The sequence below is a fragment of the Hypanus sabinus genome, chromosome 13 (genome assembly GCF_030144855.1).
Source record: "Hypanus sabinus isolate sHypSab1 chromosome 13, sHypSab1.hap1, whole genome shotgun sequence".
Taxonomy (NCBI): Eukaryota; Metazoa; Chordata; class Chondrichthyes; order Myliobatiformes; family Dasyatidae; genus Hypanus; species Hypanus sabinus.
This window is the reverse complement of record NC_082718.1, coordinates 105,607,364-105,628,650: the sequence shown is the minus strand read 5'-3', so window position 1 is coordinate 105,628,650 and position 21,287 is coordinate 105,607,364. Positions and strand designations below refer to the sequence as shown.

The following is a 21,287-nucleotide window of genomic DNA, read 5'->3' as shown; positions in this document are numbered from 1 at the left end:
CCTTTAGACCTATTAATTTAGTTAATTTTTTTAAACCCACAAATAAGAGCTATTGTTTTAAATTGTTCATTTCCTATAACTCCTTGATTATCTACACTTATTATTGGGATGATTTAGTGTCTTCCAGGGCTAAATCCTCATGTTTTTCCCAAGTCTAAATCCCCACAATCATCCACCACTTTAGCTGCTCTCAGCTTTTTAAGATAACGAAGAGCCAGAAGAGTAAAGGTTAAAGGTAGAAATAAGAATGATAAGCACAGGGGCAGATGAGATGCATTGGGAAGGTGTCCCGGGCGACCAGTCGCTCCTCACCGCCTGTCTTGCTTTGCGCCGAACCGGGAGCGGCCTCTAATTGGCTGCGAGTGACCCCCTGGCGACCCCAGCGCCGCCTCTCCATAGATACCGAGTCTTACCAACCAGCCGCCATTTTAACATCGGGCTCCCGGGGTTGCTGGACTGGGCGGTAGGATTGAGCGTTGCTGAGGGAGAGACCCGGGGGGAGGAGAAACCCCGAGGCGTTGGCCGCTAGCGATCTGAAGTTAACTCACACTCCTTCCCCCCCCCCTTTCCCCGTTCCCTCCCTGGGCCCCTACTGAGATGAGCAGCTCGGATAACCAGACGGACGGGAACGAGATGAAGAAGCAGGGCGGCAGCGTGCTCAATAGGATAAAGAGCAGGAAGAACCCAGAGCCCGATTGCTTGACTCCGGTCACCGAGGCCGAGCTGCTGCAGAAGGACTGCATCAACCCGCTCAACGTGCTGTGCCTACAGAGTGCCACCGAGAGTAAGTGTCGGCTCCAACCTCACAGCTGGCGGCTGATGGGTGGATGTGGGTGTCCAGCGGTTATCCTCAATTAGGCCCAGGACTTGGAGGTTCCTTATCAGAGCCCAGCACTGGGGCCAAATGAATATCCCCCTCCCCATTTAACACCCCTGATACCTGTTCATGTTTAATTAATATACACCGATCAATTAAAAGAAGCCGCGCTGCCCATTTGCTTCAGAGTTCGCGATTCGCTGTAATACGAGGTTGGTAGTGAGGAGGAGGGTCGTGGAAGATGTCTGGCCACGGAGCAACCCCTTTCTCCACTATCAACCCTTTTAAAGATAAATACTTCGTTCAGTTGAATTTCCGCAGCAGGCTCACTGTTAAATTAGCGTTACATGTAACTTTAAATGCAATTGCCCATGCAATAGGCGTTAGTAAGTATCTTACTTAAGACATTAGTTAACGCCTATTACTACTGCCGACAGCAGCTCGCCAGAGTCTTCTATCCTGGGCCAGTCTTTCAAGTTGTCCCCGGGTACAGCCCGTCTTCTGGGCGAAAATCATTCCTCTCCCGGAACTAAGGTTTTTGGAGCTTCTTTTCGCATTTATGTACCTATGAGGTGTTTTTACGGATTGAGGTTGCTAACACTACGTCCGACCCTCCTTTCGTAGCCAGGATTGAGACCGTTCATCGCGGATTTAGGTAATCAGGATTGCGTTTTTTAAAGAAGTCATCTGTTTTGTAAACAAGGCCGTTACAGACATCCAGACAGAAACTGCGAATTGTGTGGGGAAAATTTGCAATTTTGGCCTTGGTCGGTACCTCAAAATTACCTTCATTGTTATGTCTTTAACATTAATCACTGCTGATACAATGTTGACTATTTAATGGATATAATGAACCTCGTGTTTGAAAGTTTTTTAAATTTAAAATTTGAAACACCTTAATTATTCTGAACTTGTCATAACATGGTTTCTTTTGCTTCCTTCCCTTTCCACTAAAAGACGGAACTTAAATTACAATTCGCTGCCATACACTTATTATTTAAGCATTTTCTTTGATAACGCAAGTACAGACTACTGGCGATAACTAATGAACCTTGGAGAAAATAGAAGTGAAAGCAGCATGCCCATGCATTTTCAAGTTATTTCAACAGCTGTGCATAATGTTTTTCCTTTTTGGTTAGCACCTCCTTGTACAGAGCAGCCATAAGTGCATGAAAGCAAAATATAAAACAGTTTCTAGGTCTCTGTAAAGCTGACTTCAACGTGATTAGCGTTCAAAAGGGAAGCTTAAAATAGCTTCTAAGATCCTGTTTCGATAAGGTTGACTTCAATATGACAGAACAAAGACTGCCCATCAGAAGCCAGAAATATCTCAATGTATAAAACAAGAGCAGTACAAGAGATACTGCAGATGCTGGAATCTGGAGGAAAATATAAACTGTTGGGGGACATAGTGGGTCAGGCTGCATCTGTAGAGACAAAGGGATAGTTGGAATAAGGCATTCATCAGTAAAGTAGAAATAGACAGAATAAAGAAGTGAGAGGAAGTGTGAGACAGGAGCTGATATGTGGAACCAGGTGAGGAAGGTTATGATGGACAGATTGAGCCAGGTGGGTGAGAGGTAGAGGTGGGCTACAGTGGCTAGAGGGTGATTGATAGTGACAGATAAGAGTTTGGGGGGGGGGGGGGTGGAAAGCAGATGAAGTTTGACCTGCTAAATTCTTCCAGCAGTTTTTTTTGTATAAAACAACAGATTTGTGTTTGGTGATCAAAAAAACAATTTAACATGTGGGACTGGAAGATATAAAGATGGAAATAAGAAGTCAAAAAAGAAGTTAGTAGTAACAAGATCAATGCAATCCTACAGATTTTGTTGGGGGGAGTTATTTGGGACCTCATTCTTATTTTCTGATGACGTAGAAGGCCTTTTGAACCTCTGCCAATTCTATTTGTCCCGTTCCCCCACTTATTTTCCTTTAACTGTTCTTTCTTGCATATGTGTCAAGTGTCTCAATTCTTCTGCCACACAACTATACAGTAATTCACAGTAGATAATTAACCTACCATCCAGCAGATCTTCAGGATATGGGAAGAAACAGAGGAGCTGGGGAGCTGCTCTTAAAATTACAGCAGTAATATTGTATTTGGTAAAACAAGGAAATTGTAGATGTGTTGAATAACTAGATTTCAAAACATTTACATTGGAGTAAGATATCCAGTGGAAACTACTGTTAAATCGGATAAAGGAACTCTCCAAACTTGACTGAAATAAAATTAAAAATAATTAAGAAGATAAAGATGCTGAAAATAAATCCTCTGACCAGATGGTTCCATCCTGAGTGTCCTAAAGGAAGTATTTTTATTTAATCCTTCTGCCCTTGACTCCTCCAATCTCATCACAATATTTGCTGATGTTCATGGAGCTCTTTTCCTCTAAGATTGAAGCAGCCCCCTTCCTTTAGATTAAACTTTAAGGTAATTCTTTATGAACACCTTTTCCTATTTTCTCCCCTCCTCCCAATCCCCCCTTTCATGCTCATCTTGTATGCTTGATCCATCTGCTATTCTCTTGACTTTATTTCCACTTCTCCAACTTATTATTTATTTCCAGCTTCTCTCTGGCTCCAGGTTTAGGTGTTATTAAGTTTTCTTTCAACAGTTATTATACTGTTTTCTTCAAGTCTGTCACCCATTTAAAATTCTTTTTGGAAACTGCACCTCATTTGGCTGTTTCTTCAAAGTTTTTAAATGTGATGCAACCTCTCAGATTTTATGCCCCTCATTCCTAGAGTTGAATTCTTTCAATAAGGTTTCTGTCTTGCCAGAGTACTGCTAAGTGTTGTGAAGTTTCACAGGGCATGTATCCTTGCATGTTGTTTAGCTGCAGTCATTGTCAAAGTTACCATTCTCATGTCTACAGAGTATACAATCATCCTTCATATACAAGCTGTGGTCAATGAGCCCTACCTCATTGTTACCAGTCTACTATCTCTAAATTGTATGGCTGCTCATGGGAGCTGAAATTTCTTCTTTGGAATATTCAGAAGTCTGTTGTTTTCAGACCCCAAGCTCTGTTCTGTAAGTATCAACTACGTTCTCTCCCTGGAATCTCTGAAACTGAACCAGCCAGTTTGCAATATTGGTGTAACACAATTGACCTCCGGATGACCTTTACATCACTTGTGTGCACCATCATTAAGCGTATCCATTCTTTTACCAATGATGTTTACTGAAAGCCCTTCATCCTAGCTCATCTCCCACAGAATATTTTATGCATTCCTTTGTTCAACTGTTTTAAAGTACTCCTGGTCACTCACCTTCATTCTACCCATTGCTAAGTTGATGTTACTGAAAATCCTCGTCCTTTTGCTTTGACACTACTTATCCATCCCTCTTTGGTTCCTTCATTAATTATGAAGATTTTACACTTGCATTCATGTCTGCTCTGTTCCATATCTTGGTCACTTTTTCCAGAACTATGCCTCGTTGATCTGGCTGCCCTCTGAGCATTCCCAAATTTAAGTGTTCCACCTTTAGCAATGCTTTGAGTTGCTGAAATCTTAAAAACCACGACTCCCTTCAATTACCTCTCTACCTTCCTTTAAGTTTTTTTTCCTTAGAAGTTACCCTCTGGCCACGCTTTTAATCAAGTTTTCATTGTTTGTGTCTTTATATCTTAGAAGGGGCTAGGAATGTTTTGCTATGTTTAAAGTGCAACACTTTTGTTTTTGGAGGACAAACAGCACATTGCGTATACCCAATAAGTTCTTTAGAGCTATCTCTTTTGATTAGATGGTTGAACAATGCCACTTTGCCATTTAAGTAAAGAGGATCAATGCAGGGATTTGTAGATCAGTTAGCTTAGTGGCTTTTGGGAAATTACTGGAATCTGTAACAAAGGACTAAGCATCTTGTGAGCATTTTTACTGAACAGAAAGCCAGCAAAGAATCACGTGGGGAAAGCCACAGCTATAAAACCAATCATATATTTTTTAAGGCTACAGGGAAAGGACTTGAAAGGAAAAAAAAATGCAAGGCTATGGTGAGAGAGTGTGGAAGTGAGATGAGATAGATTGCACATTGAGTTGACATGGGCACAATGGGCCAAATAGCCTCCTTCCATTCTGCAACCTTTGAGATTCTGACAAGTGCAAATGTTAAGGAGTTGTACAACTCATAAACAGGTCTTTGGTCTTTTAAGGGTGTACTCATAAAGCAGTTATTTTATTCTCCCCTCATTTCCATCAAATCTGCTCTCACCCTACCATTGTTCTACACTTTAGGGGCAACTTATAGTAGCTGACTAACCTGGTAAGCTGAAAGTCCTTGGGTTATGGAAAGAAACAGCAGCACAGGAGGAAACCCATGTGATCACAGAACATTGCAGTTGTGTGACACTATCCAATGCATTATTTTGCTATGGAGTTAACTATATAAGTGAACTGGGAACTCCTGTATCACATTCTAGAAGGTATTTGAAGAAGTCCCTCAAAAGTCTATCAGCTAACATCAAAGATCATAGTATTAAAAGAAAATTGTTGACTAGGATAGGGAGAAAAGAGGCTTACAGGAGATAATGGGCAGATACACCAAAAATAATCGAATTGTTTAGATGAGTGAGGAACTCGTGTATTCAAATTTGTCAGAAACTCAAAGATGAATAGTATTGTAAGAAGCATTAAATGCAAAGAAATATGAATAGATGCAGTGAATGGACAAAGCTGTCACTAAGTAGGATCAAATGTTAATAGATTGGAGCATCAGTAGTTGTTTGGCCGGATGAATTAAATTTTCTATACAGTACTCTAGATTTCCACAGGAAGTAAAGGAAAGCTACTTGACCATTTAGTCTAAATTGGCTCTTCTAGCAACCTAATTAATCTCATCCCCCTCACTTTCCCTGTAACCTATTCTCTCTCATGATGATCACTACACACCTAACTGTGCCTGGAACAATTAACTTAACAACAAATATGCCTTTGGGGTGTGAGAGGAAAGTGAGGACAACCTATGGCAGGGGTCGGCAACCTTTTTGCCTCTGTGGGCCGGATCATGTATTAATGAATGGACGGTGGGCCAGATAAATGCCATAAAAACTTGAAATATGGGAATTATCCATTTAAATGCATCTAGCAATGTATTGCCTCAAATTAATGAATAATGCATGCTAGAAAATCATTTGTGCTTAAGGTTGCCTACCCCTGACCTATGGGGTCATCATGCGAATGTGCAAACTCCAAGCACATTTCTGGAGGTTAGGATTGAACCCAATATTCAGGAGTTATAAGGCTCCTGGAGGAGTTGTAATGTGTTATCTGTTGCACAACTTTGCCACCCTTAATGGTAAATAAAGTTCAAAGGACCACAACATCTGTTCTTCACAGGTTCTTGATTGTTGGAATTATACTTTTTGTTTTTATGGAATAATATTGCTACTGTCCAAAAATTAAAAACAAATCTGTTATTTAAATTTGCATCAATAATTAAATAAGTTTGGCAAAATAATTTTGCACAAAGTCATTTCTTATTATAAATAGATGCAAGAGTGTGATGTATCGTAATTTTGAAAATGTCTTGACTTCTGTATTGTTACTTGTATTGGCTTATTTGAAGTTATTCTTTTGCACTTTCTTTAGTTTACCAAGTGGTAAACGGAGCTGGATCAGCAGGGCCTTGTTTTTGCAAATAAATGTTGTTATATTTTCTAAAACTGAATGGTATATTTGTGACTTTCTACTATAATCATGATTACATTTTTGAATGAGGAATAAGTTTCTTAGTGAACAGAATAAGTATAGTCGGCCGTCCTTATCTGCGAGTTCTGCATCTGTGAATTCAACCAACCACGAATTGAGAAAACCCGTAAGTGCTCTTCCAGCACTTGTTGTTCGAGCATGTACAGACTTCTTTTTTCTTGCCATTATTCCCTAAACAATGCAGTATAACAACCATTTTACATAGCATTTACATTGTATTAGGTATTATAAGTAATCTAGAGATGATTTAAAATACACAGGAGGATGTGAGTGGGTTATTGTGGATCAGGATCGAAAAAAATCGGAAGTTCTCTTACTAAGTAAGTCAGAACAGGTACATCCGGTATTATTTAGCGTCAGTTAGTCAAATGTTTGTCTTGGTATATAGTATATATTTTACCTTTCTATGCATATAAAATACTTAAGAACGTATGTTTCAGCACCGGGCTCAGGAACGGAAGTTCCCAAGTTCGATCTAGTAACAGACTGCTATCGAGTGCGCTCTCCAGGTTGATGTGGAGGATCAAAAACTCAAAACCCCAAAACCCAATAATTGTAGCTTTCATTGGGGCAGGGCCTTTCTCACTTTATCCTTTAAAATTGTTCCGATCATTGACTGACGTAGCCTAACTCTTTTACAATGACTGATGGCATTTCACCTCTTTCCGATCACATTATTTCCACTTTATTTTCAATCATGATTATTTTCGTGAACAGAAGCACTGCGGTTTCAGAGCACCGCCACCGGGTACTAATGTCCTCCGCACTGAGAAAGGTTAAATAAGGTCTTGGGTTCCGCTGGGTCCTAATATCCACCACATTGAGCCAAGTTGAATAAGGGACTTGAGTATCCGTGGTTTTTGGTATCCACAAGGAACCAATCCCTCGCGGATAAGGAGGGCAGACTGTACTCTGTGTGTAAATTTGATAGTAAGCATGCATTACTCACCTCTTTTGAGTTAGCCAGACTAATCTTGAGGGTTGTGCTTGTATTTTCAGTTCAGAAAATCTGCTTCTGATTGCAGTGGAGGTGTATCTGTGGAAAATGCATGCTTAAGTATAATGGAGTCATGGTATACCCAATGTAGTTAACAGTTGCTGACAATAACCATGCAGATTATATATAAACAAAGGTCAGTTTGATGCACTAATGAGATTCCATGATGAAGCAGCTTTGGGAGAGGTGAGAAAGCTCATGAGAAAATTGTATATGGCGTTCTTTAACAGACTGTTCTTTGATCACTGAAGAATTTTTTGGGTTGAATCTGCTTGGTGCTGAAAAGTTGAAATAAATCCAAGATAATTTGATTGTTTACCTTCATTTCTAAAGTTAGAATTGTTTTCTTTCAAAAACTGTGCTGAAGGACTGCCTGATGATTGTTTTCTGCATTAATCCTGTGATAGCTGCAGTTCAGTTTGTATTGATCAGTTGATTATTCTGATACTGAGATAGAAGATGTCTTGGTTTGCAACTCAGTGAAATTAGTGCTTAATATTATGGTTGAGAGTTGCAAAGGCAGTTTTCTTCAGTAGATTGATATCAGTCCTTATCTCTAATCAGCATGTACAAATACAGATACGTAATGGACTTTTAAGTTTTTATTCATTATGAACTAGCTGTTTAACGAGATATTTTTCATGACTTCCGAAAACAATGTTTATTTACTTTGCATTATTTTCTTTGATAGTCTTTAGCAAAGTTAACTTGACATTTGGTAGCTAATTGAAGCAGCACCTACTGCGAATTACTGTGCATTTCTGGCCTATAATTTAGATTTGGGCATGAATTTTTGTCATTTAATGCTACTTTAAGATTGATTTAGTGCATTTGTTAAATGTCAGAGACTTGGCATAGCACAAAGTAACAAGCTATCAAATACTCTGAGCACATATGTTATTAAAATACAGTTATCACAATGACATTAACTGCTCAACTAAATTTAGCTAAATGTGGGAGTGTGATTGGTTATAGAATCAGTGAATCAATTTTGCTGGAGACTGTGCACTTATAATGTATTGCTTTCAGATCAAAGGGAAAAATTATGCTTACAAGCTGATTACAGTTATCACAGCAGGGATTTTGTTTCAAGTTGGCACTTTTCTTGGACTTTTTAGTCCTTTCAACTCAACAGTCCTTGCTGTGTTACATCGTACTCGCTTTCTGGAAAGTTTGGAGATTTGATTGTTGATGTCTCATTCTATCTTTTGATATTTAGTTTTGGAAAAGTAGTTAAGACCTCTCAGCTGCTTCATCTGAAAATTATGTTTTGATTCATCAATATAATTTTTCAACCTCCACAAACCCAACTTTCTCCATGTTCTGTTAGGAAGTGAGAATTCTTACTAATTTATTTTAATCATTTTAGTATTGGTGTGAGGTGTGAATAGTCATGGTTGTTAAACAAGTAGAAAAAGAAATATATTTGAGCTTAATTTTCTATTACAATTATGGTCATCTAACAATTCGTTTAATGGGACAAAAGGAGTTGTGCAAATTAGATGTAACGTAAGGAGGCAGTTAAAATGGAAATGTCATAAGGGGCCAGATATTTTGAAAACCTGAAAGACTCAAAATTGTCAGGTGCTTTTGATTAAGATTTGAAGAAGAGGGGGCTAATAGTGTCAGGCAAGCCAGATGCAGCAGAAACCTAATGTACAGATTTGCATCTACTGTCAGCTGACTCTTTTGATAACTCTTGAAATCATGAATTTACAAGAAAGGTTGAGAGGAGGTGGAGTCAAATCTATTTCAGCAGAAGTAACATTAAGCTTGTGCTGAAATCATATATGCCTTGCAGCTATACCCACTCATGGGGAAGCTTTTGGGAGTAAATCCTTAGGGAATATCTGCAGCTGGAGACCCTAGGCAATCCTATGTTGAGTTCAACGCTGACTGGCAAATCCTGCGATGCCACTGGCGTCAAACTGTATCTGTCTCTGTTTCTTTGAATTCACTGGCTGTATGGGGGGGTGGGGGATGTCTGCTTCACGGGCTGATTCTCCATATTGTATTGCCCTGGCATGCATGTGTCAGCTAGGGCCCATCCATGATGCACCTCAACCACTGGAGGCGTCAAACTTACTTTGACCTAATGAAGATGGTTACCAGCGTCTACTGGCAGCTGAATGAGGTATGGCTTTAAAATGTCATGGCATTCTGTTGTATTTGGTTAGTTGGTAGTCTGTTTGTTTATCATTCTTAGTATGTTTAATTTATCGTCACACTCCAAGAAAAATTACCCCAAAGTGAATTATTGCTTGTAACATAAATGTGAGAATAAACCAAAAAAACCACTGGAAATGCTGAGCAGATCATGCAGCATCTGTGGATGGGATAGCAGAATTAAAATTTCAGGTTGATAATCTTTCATCAGAACATCATGCTGTGATTGGATGCTGCTAATCTAAAGCTACTATTGTTAACAAAGTACGTATATGTCACCATATACAATTCTGAGATTGATTTTCTTGTGGACATTCACAGTAGGTGCGAGAAAAACAATAGAATCAATGAAGACGGCCCCAAATAGGATGGACAAACAATTAGTGTGCAAAAGACAACAAGCTGATTGCAGCAACAAGAAGAAAGCATGGCCTTGATAGATGACTGCTTTTCTGTGAGAGTGCTCCTTGTTGATCTGTTTAGTGGTGGGGAGGGCTTTACCTGTAATGGACTGCGTTGTATCCATTACTTTTTTTTTCAAGGACATTGGTATTCCCATACCAGGCTGGGATGCAACCAATTAGTAGACTCTCCACTGTGATTCTATTGATGCTTGTTCAAGTTTAAGATGTCATGCTGAATCTGCGCAAATTAATAAGGAAGTAGAGGTGCTTCAGTGCCTTGTTCCATTATTTCATTACTGGGCTTATATGCTTAGCATGGGAAGATTTCATAAAGATGGAATTATACTTAAATTCAAGTTCTGAAATAATCATGTGTGTCACTACTTGCAATATTGTGTTACATTTGGAAAGTTGCTTACTGTTTTCAAAGCACTGCATTGTAGTCTCAGTTTAATAAAATACTGACTCACAATGTTGACTACTATATTTAGCTTAATGAAATTTGGGGATTAAGAATCATAAACTGCAGCTACATGGTGGGCAGGGTGGGTTGTAGTACATTCTTTTACTAATTTTGAAACTGGAATGAGAAAACTAATGCTAAATCTTCACTGAAATCCTGGCTCAAGAGTGTGCAAAACCTTGTGTCTGAAATAATCATGGAGCTTTAATTTTTGGTCCAGCCAGTACCTGTAATGTATTTGTACAAAACCTGATGATGATTGCGATTTCAGAAATCCTCTTTGTCTGCTGAGCCTTGATTCTCTGTCTAAATATAACCTTGCGATAACAGTGCTTGAGGTCACTCCAAATAGCTCACAGCAATCTTGCCAGGTTGCAAGTGAGAATTCAAGTTGAGTGTCCTATGTTGTCATTCATTTTGATGTTAATTAGTCTGGATTAGTGCCATGATAATTTATTAGATAAGAAAATCAGTCATTTACAAACAACTTCAGTTAAGCACAAGATGAGCTTGGTGTAGCCTGATGGCATTTTTGTGGGTGTGGTTAGGGGAATAGCCAGACTAGTTCAAGCTGACAGGAAAACATCAGTAACTCAAAAAAAACACAAGTTACAACAATGGTGTGTGGAAGAGCATCTCAGAATGCCCATGTCAAATCTTGAAGTGGATAGGCAATAGCAGCAGAGGACCACAATGACTTCCACTGCTATACCCAACAAAGTGGCCACTGAATGATATGTGCAATAGTGGATTGTAAGTGCTCAAAACCAAACTACTTTGATTAGAAATAAATGTTTAGGCAATGTAGAAGCATTTCTGTTTTTGACCTCTAGTCAGAACTGAGAAAAGTTGGAAAGAATCATTTTAAGTTACAGAGAAAAAGGTGAGGAAAGAACAACGGGGAAGTTTTCTGCTTGGGTAGAAGACAGGCAAGATTGAGTAAAGAAATGATGGCTGAAAGGGGTTAACAGAGAAGGTGTAACCAGACATAGATGAATGAAATCTGAAGTGCTGGAAGTACAGAGGAGAGGTAAAAATGAATGTTGAAAAGTCAGATATATGACTAAGGTGGCTAACTGTCTGTAATTGCTGAATCTGATATTGATCTGGAAGTCTCTAATGCATTTGGCTTTAAAAAAAAATTCAGAGTAAATTTATTATCACAATACATAGGTCACCATATAGAACCCCGAGATTCGTTTTCTTGTGGTCATGCACAGTATGTCCAAGGAACACTGTAGAATCAATGAAGGACTACTCCCAACAGGACAGACAAACAGCCAATGTGCAAAAGACAAACTGTGTAAATACAAAAAAGGAGAAAAAAAGTAAGTAAGCAATAATTATCAAGAATGTTAGATGAAGAGTCCTTGAAAGTGAGTCCATAGGTTTTCAATCGTTATAGTGATTATTTTCGTGAACAGAAACACCGCGGATTCAGATCTCTGCCGCTGTGTCCTAATGTCCGCCGCACTGAGACAGGTTGAATAAGGGACTTGAGCATCCGTGAATTTTGGTATCCGTGAGGGATCCCAGAACAAATCCCTCGCGGATAAGGAGGGCCGACTATTTTAAAGCAAGATTTTGATGAATGATGTTTGCCACTTGATTGTGCCTGTGTAAGTAATCAAATTGAGTTAAACTGCTATAGGATCCTGTAACGTGTTGGATTACTTCTGGTTTCTCTTGGCATTTTCTGTATTTATCGTCTGAATTTGTTCTTTATTATGCATTTTTGATTTTTTTTGTGTTAGCCAACTGGTCCTGTATTGCCACGAGGAATCCTACTGTTACTGGGAAGCAGACTCTTAACTCTGAGCCAGGTGTTCAATGCTTCATTGTTAACATCTAGTCTGCTCATACCATAGGGGTGTCTTCCGTAGAAGGTCATTCTCTTCCATTGGTTAACTTTTTCTTTTGTAGTGATAATTTCTTCAATTTTCTGGGTTGTGCTCTCATTTAAGTTTAATGTCTTGAACTTGTTGGAATTGCATGCACTCGCATACAATGCTGAATCATGTTTTCATTGATGAAAATATCCTTGGGAGTTTTTATTTGAATGTTGTGTAAATTTTGAATGTCTGTTATTCCTCTTCCTCTTATTGTCTTGGGTAGTGTTAATCTATGTGTGTTTCAGTGTATGTCGTGTTTCCCAAAATTTGTCATTTCAATTTTTATTTTTCCTTGTATGTTTTCGTGATTGGACCAAGATAATTATGTCAAAAGAATATGTTAATATGGACATAGTGGAAGTGTTTATTGCCTTTGTTATATTTTTACTATTGAGATCTGTTGGCAGATTTTCTTGAGCCTGAAATAAATTCTGTTACGTTTTCCTTTTATTGCACTATGATCTATTTTGTTTGCTTGTTGATATCTCAGATACTAATGTTTCATATTCACCTATTAGTTTTATCGTATCCTGCTGCTCTGTTTTATATTCTGTTAGCTCTATTGCACTTTCTTTATATTTAACATTTTGCACTTCTGTAAATCCAAAGTACATCTTTGTATTGTTAGAAAATGGTTCTACTATTTGAGTTAATTATTTTAGCTTTACTAATGGAGTGTATCATTTCAAATTATCCATGTATAGGTGTTTCAAGGTATAATTTGGTTGTTTCTGATCCAATACCCTATTTTCATCTGATTCAGCAAATTTGAGAGTCGTCTTGAAAAAAGTGTTTTTCATAAGATGTTCATTTTTGATTACTAATAGATAGTGATTGTACTAAGCCAATACTTCATCAGATGTAGGAATTTCACAAGTATTGGGTGTTTATAAGTATTGCCTCTGACTTCCACCATGCCTCTAAATTTACGGTCCATCTTTGATACCTCCTTCACTTTTCTCGATCTTTGGAGACAAACTGTCAACTGACAGCTGACCATCTTTTATAAGCCCAATGATTCCCATGATTATGTTGGCTATACCTCTTCTCACCTCAACTCCTGTTTAAAAAATATGCTATTTCCTTTTCTCAGTTTCTTCACCTCTGCTGCACTTGTTCTCAGGACATGCTTTCTATTCCAGGACACCAGAGATGTCCTCCTCCTTTAAAGAAGGGGTTTCTCTCTATTATTGATGCTACCCTCACCTGCATCTCTTCCATTTCCCATACATCCGCGCTCACTCCTGCACTCCATTTTCCTGCCGCCTTATAGTAAGAGTTCCTCTTGCTCTTACCACCTTATCAGTCTCTGCATCTGATACATTATCCTCTGTAACTTCTGCCATCTCCAGAGGGATCCTACCTCTAAATATATCTTTACCTCCACCTCCCCACTCTCCTTCCCCTGCTTTCTGCAGGGATCGCTCCCTCCACAATTCCCTTGTCTATTCGTTCTTCCCCACTAATCTCTCTCCTGGCACTTATCCCTGCAAACAGCCTAAGTGCTACAATTGCCCATATATCACCTCCCTCACTTCCATTTAGGGTCCCAGGCAGTCCTTCCAGATGAGGCAGTTCACTTGCAAATCTGCTGAGGTTGTCTGTTGTGTCCCGTGCTCCCGATGCAGCCTTCTCTGCATTGGTGAGACCCGTCATAAATTGGGGGACCACTTCATTGAGTGCCCCTACACCATCTGCCACAAGTGGGACTTCTCAGTGGCCGAACATTTTAATTCTGATTCCCATTCCGTTCTAATGTGTCGATCCGTGGCCTCCTCTTGTGCCAAAATGAGGCCGCCCTCAGGGTGGAGGAGCAACACCCTATATTCCATCTGGACAGCCCCCAATCTGATGATATGAATAACAATTTCTCTTTCTGGTAAACAGATTTACCCCCCCCACCCCCAATCTCCATTCTGACCTGTTACTTCTTCCTACCTGCTTAATACTTTACTTGGGTCCCCTCCTCCTTCCCTTTCTCCATTGGTCTTTTGTCCTCTCCTATGAGATTCTTCCTTTTCCTGCCCTTGACCTTCCTCATTTACCTGGTTTTACCTATCACCTTCCAGCTAGCCTCTTTCCCCTCCCTCCCCCACCCATCTTTTTACTGTGGCATTTTCTCCTTTCCACCTTAGTCCTGAAGAAGGGTCTTGGCCTGAAACGTCGACTATCTATTAATTTCCATTGATGACTCCTGACCTGGTGAGCTCCTCCAACATTTTGCAGAAATATTCCAGGATTTCCAGCAATATTTTCTGCTGGGCCTGGTTTAGAGTTACAGAATCTATTATCAGTTGCTCTTTCGGCATCCTTTCTGCTCTTCAAGTATATTGTAGTTATCCAAGTGAGTGGAGATTAGTTATGAGGTGCATGATTTTACACTTTTATATATAGTTTGTAAACGAGTAGTAAGATGATATTTTGATGGGTCATTTGTGATCTCTGCTTTAGGTAAGAGATACGTTTTACCTTCTGTCAAAAATTCGGGCACTTTTTCAGGATTTTTAAGAAAATAATTTATGTATTAATGGGTATGGGTTATTATTATTTTTCTCTTTTGTATTTGCAGAGTTTGTTATCTTTTGCACATTGGTTGTTTGTCCAGATGGAAGTGGTCTTTAATTGATTCTCTTATGGTTCTTAGATTTACTGAGCATACCTGCAAGAAAATGAATTTCAGGTTGTACAAAAATGAGAAAATTCAGGGTTATATATGGTGACATGTATGTATTTTGATAATAAATTTACTTTGAACTTTGGATTTCTCATGCTCAGGTTCAACTCTAGAGACCAAACATAGTCAGGATGAAGTAGACAATTATAGTGACGGATAACTGAAAGGTCAGGGTCACAGTTCTTGACTGGTCTTGGATTTTGTACAAAAGTCACCCATATGGCAACACACTTACACCTGTGCATAGGAGATCATATGGTGCACACCAACTGGAATAAGCAAACTACAAAATGGAAAGTGTGCAGGTTATTTCCTTGCCATTTTAATTCCCCAGATGGTGGGAAATGAGGTGGTAAAGGGGTGATCTTATGCTATTTTATGAGAAGATGCCATTAAACTGGGATGTGGGATGTTAGTGGATTTTGAAGGTGATGTAGGGCTTTGTGGGAGGGAAAAGAGACTGGACATCCATGAGAAAGTGGATTGATTGAGACCAGGTAACTGTTACTGTGTAGGAAGCTGTTGAAATTTTTGCAATGTAGGTAGAGTCTGGAGGAAGAGAGAGAAAAAATAAATGAAGGAAGAAATTGTTTTGTGGAACATAACCAGGCCCGTGATAAACCTTGCAGTTAACACAGGCACACTTCAAGGATGTGAGCTTTAGCCCACTGCTCTGCTCTCTCATGATTGTGTGGTTGGGCATGCTCAAACACCATCTATAAATTTGCCAATGACACCACTGTTGGCAGAATCACAGATGATGATGAGGGGGCATACAGGAGTGAAATCGATTGGCTAGTTAAGTGGTATTGTAACAGAAACTTTGCACTCGACGTAAGTTTGAGGAACTGATTGTGGTCTTCAGACAGGGAAGGTTGGAAGATTGTATACCAATTCTCATCAAGAGGTCTGTAGTGGAAAGGGTGAGCAGATTCATTTTCCTGGGTGTCAGCTTCTGAGGGGTTCTATTCTGGGCCCAACATATTGATGAAAACATGAAGTTGGCACACTACCAGCTAAACTTCATTAGGAAATTGAGGTGATTTGGTATAGTATGTCACCAAAGATTGAAGCAAATTTCTATGGACGACCAGGGGAGCTTTCTGACTGGTTCCATTACTACCTGATATGGAGGCTTCAATGCACAGGATTGAAAACAAATTCTACAGAGGTATTTATGCTCAGCCAGCACAAGCCTCTCCACCATCGAGGATTACTTCAAAAGGCAATGCCTCAAGAAAGCAGCATCCAACATAAAGGATTCTCACCATCTGGGATATGTCCTCTTCTTACGACTACCATCAGAGAGTTGGTACTGGAGCCTGAAGAGAGATACTCAACAATTTTGGAATGTTTCCCCCTCCTCCATTAGATTTCTGAACGGTCCATGAACACTACCTTACTATTTTGCTTTCTTTTCACTGTTTATTTGTCTATTATAACCTACAGCATTTTTGTAACATGCTGCTGCTGCAAAACAACAAATTTCATGGCATATGTCAGTGATAATAGATCTTATTCTAATTCTGTCTGTTAATATAGTCTTTATTAAATTTTGGAGAGGAGATAGAAATTGTGTATTGTTGAGGAGCTAAGGTTCCCAAGTTGGATCTCCAGAGGATATTAACTTAGGTACATTCTGGGAAACACTGTTTGATGTTTTCTGATGGGATCCTTATTGTAAGGGAGGTATGATAAGGTTTCAAACAATTATTGTTCAGCCTCTGCTAGTTTACCCAAAAAAAAAACAGACTTTTCCTCTAGTTTGAAATAATGTTGGTGTTGATCATTGGTGAGCAGAGTGTTAAATGCTCAGAGACAGGTGAATTAGATTGGGAATTTCATTCTCACAGTATTTGCAGCAACAATACCAGAAGATGTTAAAAGGATCCAAGAGAAAAGATTTGGGTATTTTCAGAAATCTGAATTCAGGAGGAAGAGACATAAAGATTTCTTTTGGAGGAAATAAACACAAGACAAAAGCAAGTCAAGTCAAGTTTGTTGTCATTTGACCATGAACTGCTGGTACAGTACACAGTAAAATCGCAACAATGTTCCTCCAGGACCCTGGTGCTGCATGAAACAACACAAAACTACACTAGACTATGTGAGACAGCACAAGGCTACACTAGACCATGTAAAATAACATAAAAACTACACTAGACTACAGACCTGCACAGGACCATATAAGATGCATGAAACAGTGCAGGGCAGTACAATAATTAATAAACAAGACAATAGGCACAGTAGAGGACAAATTACAATATAATAATAAATGATGTAGATGTCAGTCTGGACTCTTATTGAGGATTCTGATAGCTTGGGGGAAGAAACTGTTGCATAGTCTGGTTGTGAGAGTCCGAATGCTTTGGTACCTTTTGCCAGATGGCAGGAGGGAGAAGAGTTTGTGTGAAGGGTGCATGGGGTCTTTCACAATGCTGTTAGCTTTGTGTGTGCAGCATGTGGTATCAATGTCTGTAATAGTGGGAAGAGAGACCCCAATGAGCTTCTCAGCTGACCTCACTAACCTTGCAGGGTCCTGCGATCTGAGACGGTGCAATTCCCGAACCAGGCAGTGATGTAGCTGCTTAGGATGCTCTCGATACATCCTTTGTGGAATGTGGTGAGGATGGTGGGTGGGAGATGGACTTTTCTCAGTTTTTGCAGAAAGTAGAGACACTGCTGGGCTTTCTTGGCTATGGAGCTGGTGTTGAGGGACCAGGTGAGATTTTTTGCCAGGTGAACACCAAGAAATTTGGTGCTCTTAATGATCTCAGTGGATGAGCCGTCAATGTTCAGCAGAAAAGCTCCATATTGCATCAGAATCAGGGTTCATTGACATGGGGTTGTAGGGGATAAAGCCTACATTGGCCTTATCCAATGGATATCAGAGAGAAGATTGGAAGAGATGCTGAAAACAGCACGAATAGGTCTGAAAGATGGGGGTGGGGTGAGGATGTAGACTGCATTAGAATTAAGAATTGAAGGGTGTGAGCTTTAGACATTTGAAAGGAAGGAGAAAAGTCCTCAAGCACTGACTTTTTGGAGGAAGAATTGGGACAATGGATCATGACAGCTTTGAAAGAGGGCAAATCAGTGCTGATGGATGCGAGGACTCTGAGATGCACAGTATTTTCTATTTCAACTTTGTTATTGGCAATGTTGTAAAGTCTTGTTTTACAGCACTAGTGGAGGACATAAAATTAGTTACAAATAAATAGTGTAAAGATAAATAACAAGGTAGAGTTCATAGACTGAGCAGAAATCTGATGACGGAGGCGAAGAAGCTGTTCTTAAAATATTGTGTGTGGGTCTGCAGGCTCTTGCAGCTTCTCCTTGATTGTAGCAATGAGAAGAGGGCAAGTTTTGGTGAAGGACTTTAATGATGGATGCCACCTTCTTGAGATTGTACAGTACAATGAAATCAGTTGTGCAAGAAATGCTTAATATCTATAGAATCTGTGGAAACTGTTGATGTGTTGATTGTTTGTTATACTCTACCAGGAATAGATGTTATTATCAGAAATCCAAAATGCTAGAGGAACTCACATGAAGGGTCTTGGCCTGAAACATTGGCTTTATATTCCTTTCCACTGACACTGCCTGACCTGCTGAGTTCCTTCAGCATTTTGTGTATTACTTTTTCAAATCTGTCTTATATACACATTCAAAAATTATCCAATACCAGAGATGATTCAGAGGCCACATTGTCTGTTTTAAAGCCTTTGGGTTAAAAATACTATGGTGGAGTGCTTCTTGTTGGTACTGATTTATTTTTCTTAATATTATCAATGGCAAAGTTTCCTTTCTACATTTGTCATTAAAAAGAAGGTAATAGAATTATGTAAAGCATGAAAGCAGCCCCTTCAGTCTAACTTGTCCAAGTTACCTACCTGAGCTGGTTCTATTTGGCCACTTTTGAATCTTTTCTTTCCAGATACTCCTAAGTGTGTTTTAAACATTGTAATTGTACTATCACTGCCACTTCATCTTATTTCCTCTGGAAAAGTTGGTCTCCCATGCCCCTTTATAAAATTTTTGCTTCTCACCTTAAATCTCTGCCCTCTAATTTTTGACTTTCTATCCAGGAAAAAAGACTGTAACCATTCACCTTCTATGTCCCTTATGATTTTATATACTTAAATAAGGTCACCCTTCAGAATTCTTCACTCCAAGGGGGTTGGGGGTGGTGGGTACGCCAGCCTTCTTAATATGTCCTCGTAACTCAAGCCTTTCAGGTCTGGAAACATCCTTGTGATTTCTTTTCTCTCTCTGCTCCACTTCCAGCTAAATAAGATCATCCCCATAGCTTGGGAACCAGAAATGTTCACAGTACTTGTCAATGTCTTGTAAAATTATAACACAACATCCCAACTCATGTACTCATTGTCTGGACTGATGAAAGCAAGAATGCCAAAGCTGGTTTCAAACTGTCACCACTTTCAGGGAACAATGCATTTGAATCTCAAGTTCTCTCTGTTCTCTAGGACTCTGCCATTTACTTTGCAAATCTTGTCTTGCAACAGTTTATGTTAAAACTCCATTAACTATTCCATGGCGTACCTTCCCAGTTGATCTAGATCCTATTGCAATAAGTTTCTTCGTTGTCCACTGCACTGCTAATTTTGATGTCATCCACAAAGTTGCCATACCAACGACATTCTCATCCCAATTGTTTATACATTTAGCAAGCAACAGTGGACCCAGTACCGTTTTTAGCAGTACTGTTAGTCACAGGCTTCTAATCTGAAAAAAAAACTCTCCAATGCCACCTGTTGATTTATCCCACCAAGCCAATTTTATATCCAATTATCTAGCTCATTGGATCATGTGATCAGTTAGTTTTCAGTTTTCAGTTTTCTTATTGACAATTGCTCTTTTTTGCCTTGCACCATCATCCCTTTTATTACTTGCCCTCTCCTGCCCTCCACTATACCATTCTTCTTTCCTCTGCTCCCTTTAGTTTCATCTTAAAATTCATTACATCTACATTTTTTTAGTAATGATGAAAGGATGTCGCACTGAGACATTAATTCTGTCGTTCCTCATAAACTCTGCTTGACCTGCACTGGCTGCAACATGCTGTATTTTATTAAGGTTTTTATTAAGGTTTTTACAAAGCTGAAAGTAGAACCAGGAGTGGACCATTAGGCCTCTTATGCCTGCTTGGGCACTCATTAAGGTTATAGCTAGTCCTTCACCTTAGCGCCACTGTGTTGGAATATCTCTTCTACTGAAGTCACCAGTATCATGCTTTTCCTTGGAATTTTGGAAACGTTAGTTTGCACAACAAAAAAAATTGCAGCTGAACTCTTCCAAGGAGATAGCACACAGTGACACTTTGCCAGAAAATGTGTGCTCCTAAAAGAATCCAGCTGCTAAGGAGGTACCTCGCCAATTACTGGAAATTAAGGAGATGAAAAGTAGTTGCCAAAAATAGTTTATTTAGCCTTCATGCCCTTTCTAATTATTGCTTTATTACTAATATTACTGCATTAAACCCTATATTCTCTTAATATTTCAAATTCTGTCAACTCTGTCTTGCATATATTTGATGATGGAGCCTCCGTATTCCTGCTAGTTGGAAAATTCTAAAAATTCAGTACACGCTGTCTGAAAAAAATCTTTCTGAAGAATGGCCAACCAGCTAGAACTTAAGCAGTTGGATCAAGAGTAGGTCCTATAGCTCTTTGAGCTTACACTGCCAGTCATTAGGATAATGATTGATGTATTTGAGCATTATCTTGTTGCGCACTTGTATATCTCAATTCCCTTGATGTCTAGAAAACTCTGCTTGGAAGTGAACACAATGCCTGCAATTTCAGAGCCTTACAGTGTAGAAAAATTTCAGTGATTCACCAATCCCTGAGTAAGGAAATCTCTCTGCTGTCCTAAAAGACCTATCATTAATTCTAATACCATGCCTCTAGACCTAGATTATTGCAACCAGGGAAATAATCTTCACTCCATCAAACCTATTTAGCCTCATATTTTGTAATTTCTTTCTTCTAAACTCGTGTGCAAGCTCTTTCTGCTCAACTGCTCCCTATTTGTTATAACTGACATGCCACTGAATCAATCTGAACCTTTACTGGATCAAAGTTCAAAGAAAATTCATTATCGAAGTATGTCTGCCACTATATACAACCCTGAGATAAC

At 39.3% G+C, this 21,287-nt stretch overlaps 1 protein-coding gene across 1 annotated transcript in view; it reads left to right on the top strand.

Annotated features, from left to right (window-relative positions):
• Window positions 1–416: 416 nt before the first annotated feature.
• The window catches only part of unc119.1 (unc-119 homolog 1), a 50,337-nt gene continuing 29,466 nt past the window's right edge, over window positions 417–21,287 (top strand). The window contains exon 1 of the mRNA XM_059988348.1: window positions 417–784. Within this exon, the coding sequence (XP_059844331.1) occupies window positions 598–784 (187 nt within the window). The 5' untranslated portion in view covers window positions 417–597. The remainder of the gene's footprint in view (window positions 785–21,287) is intronic.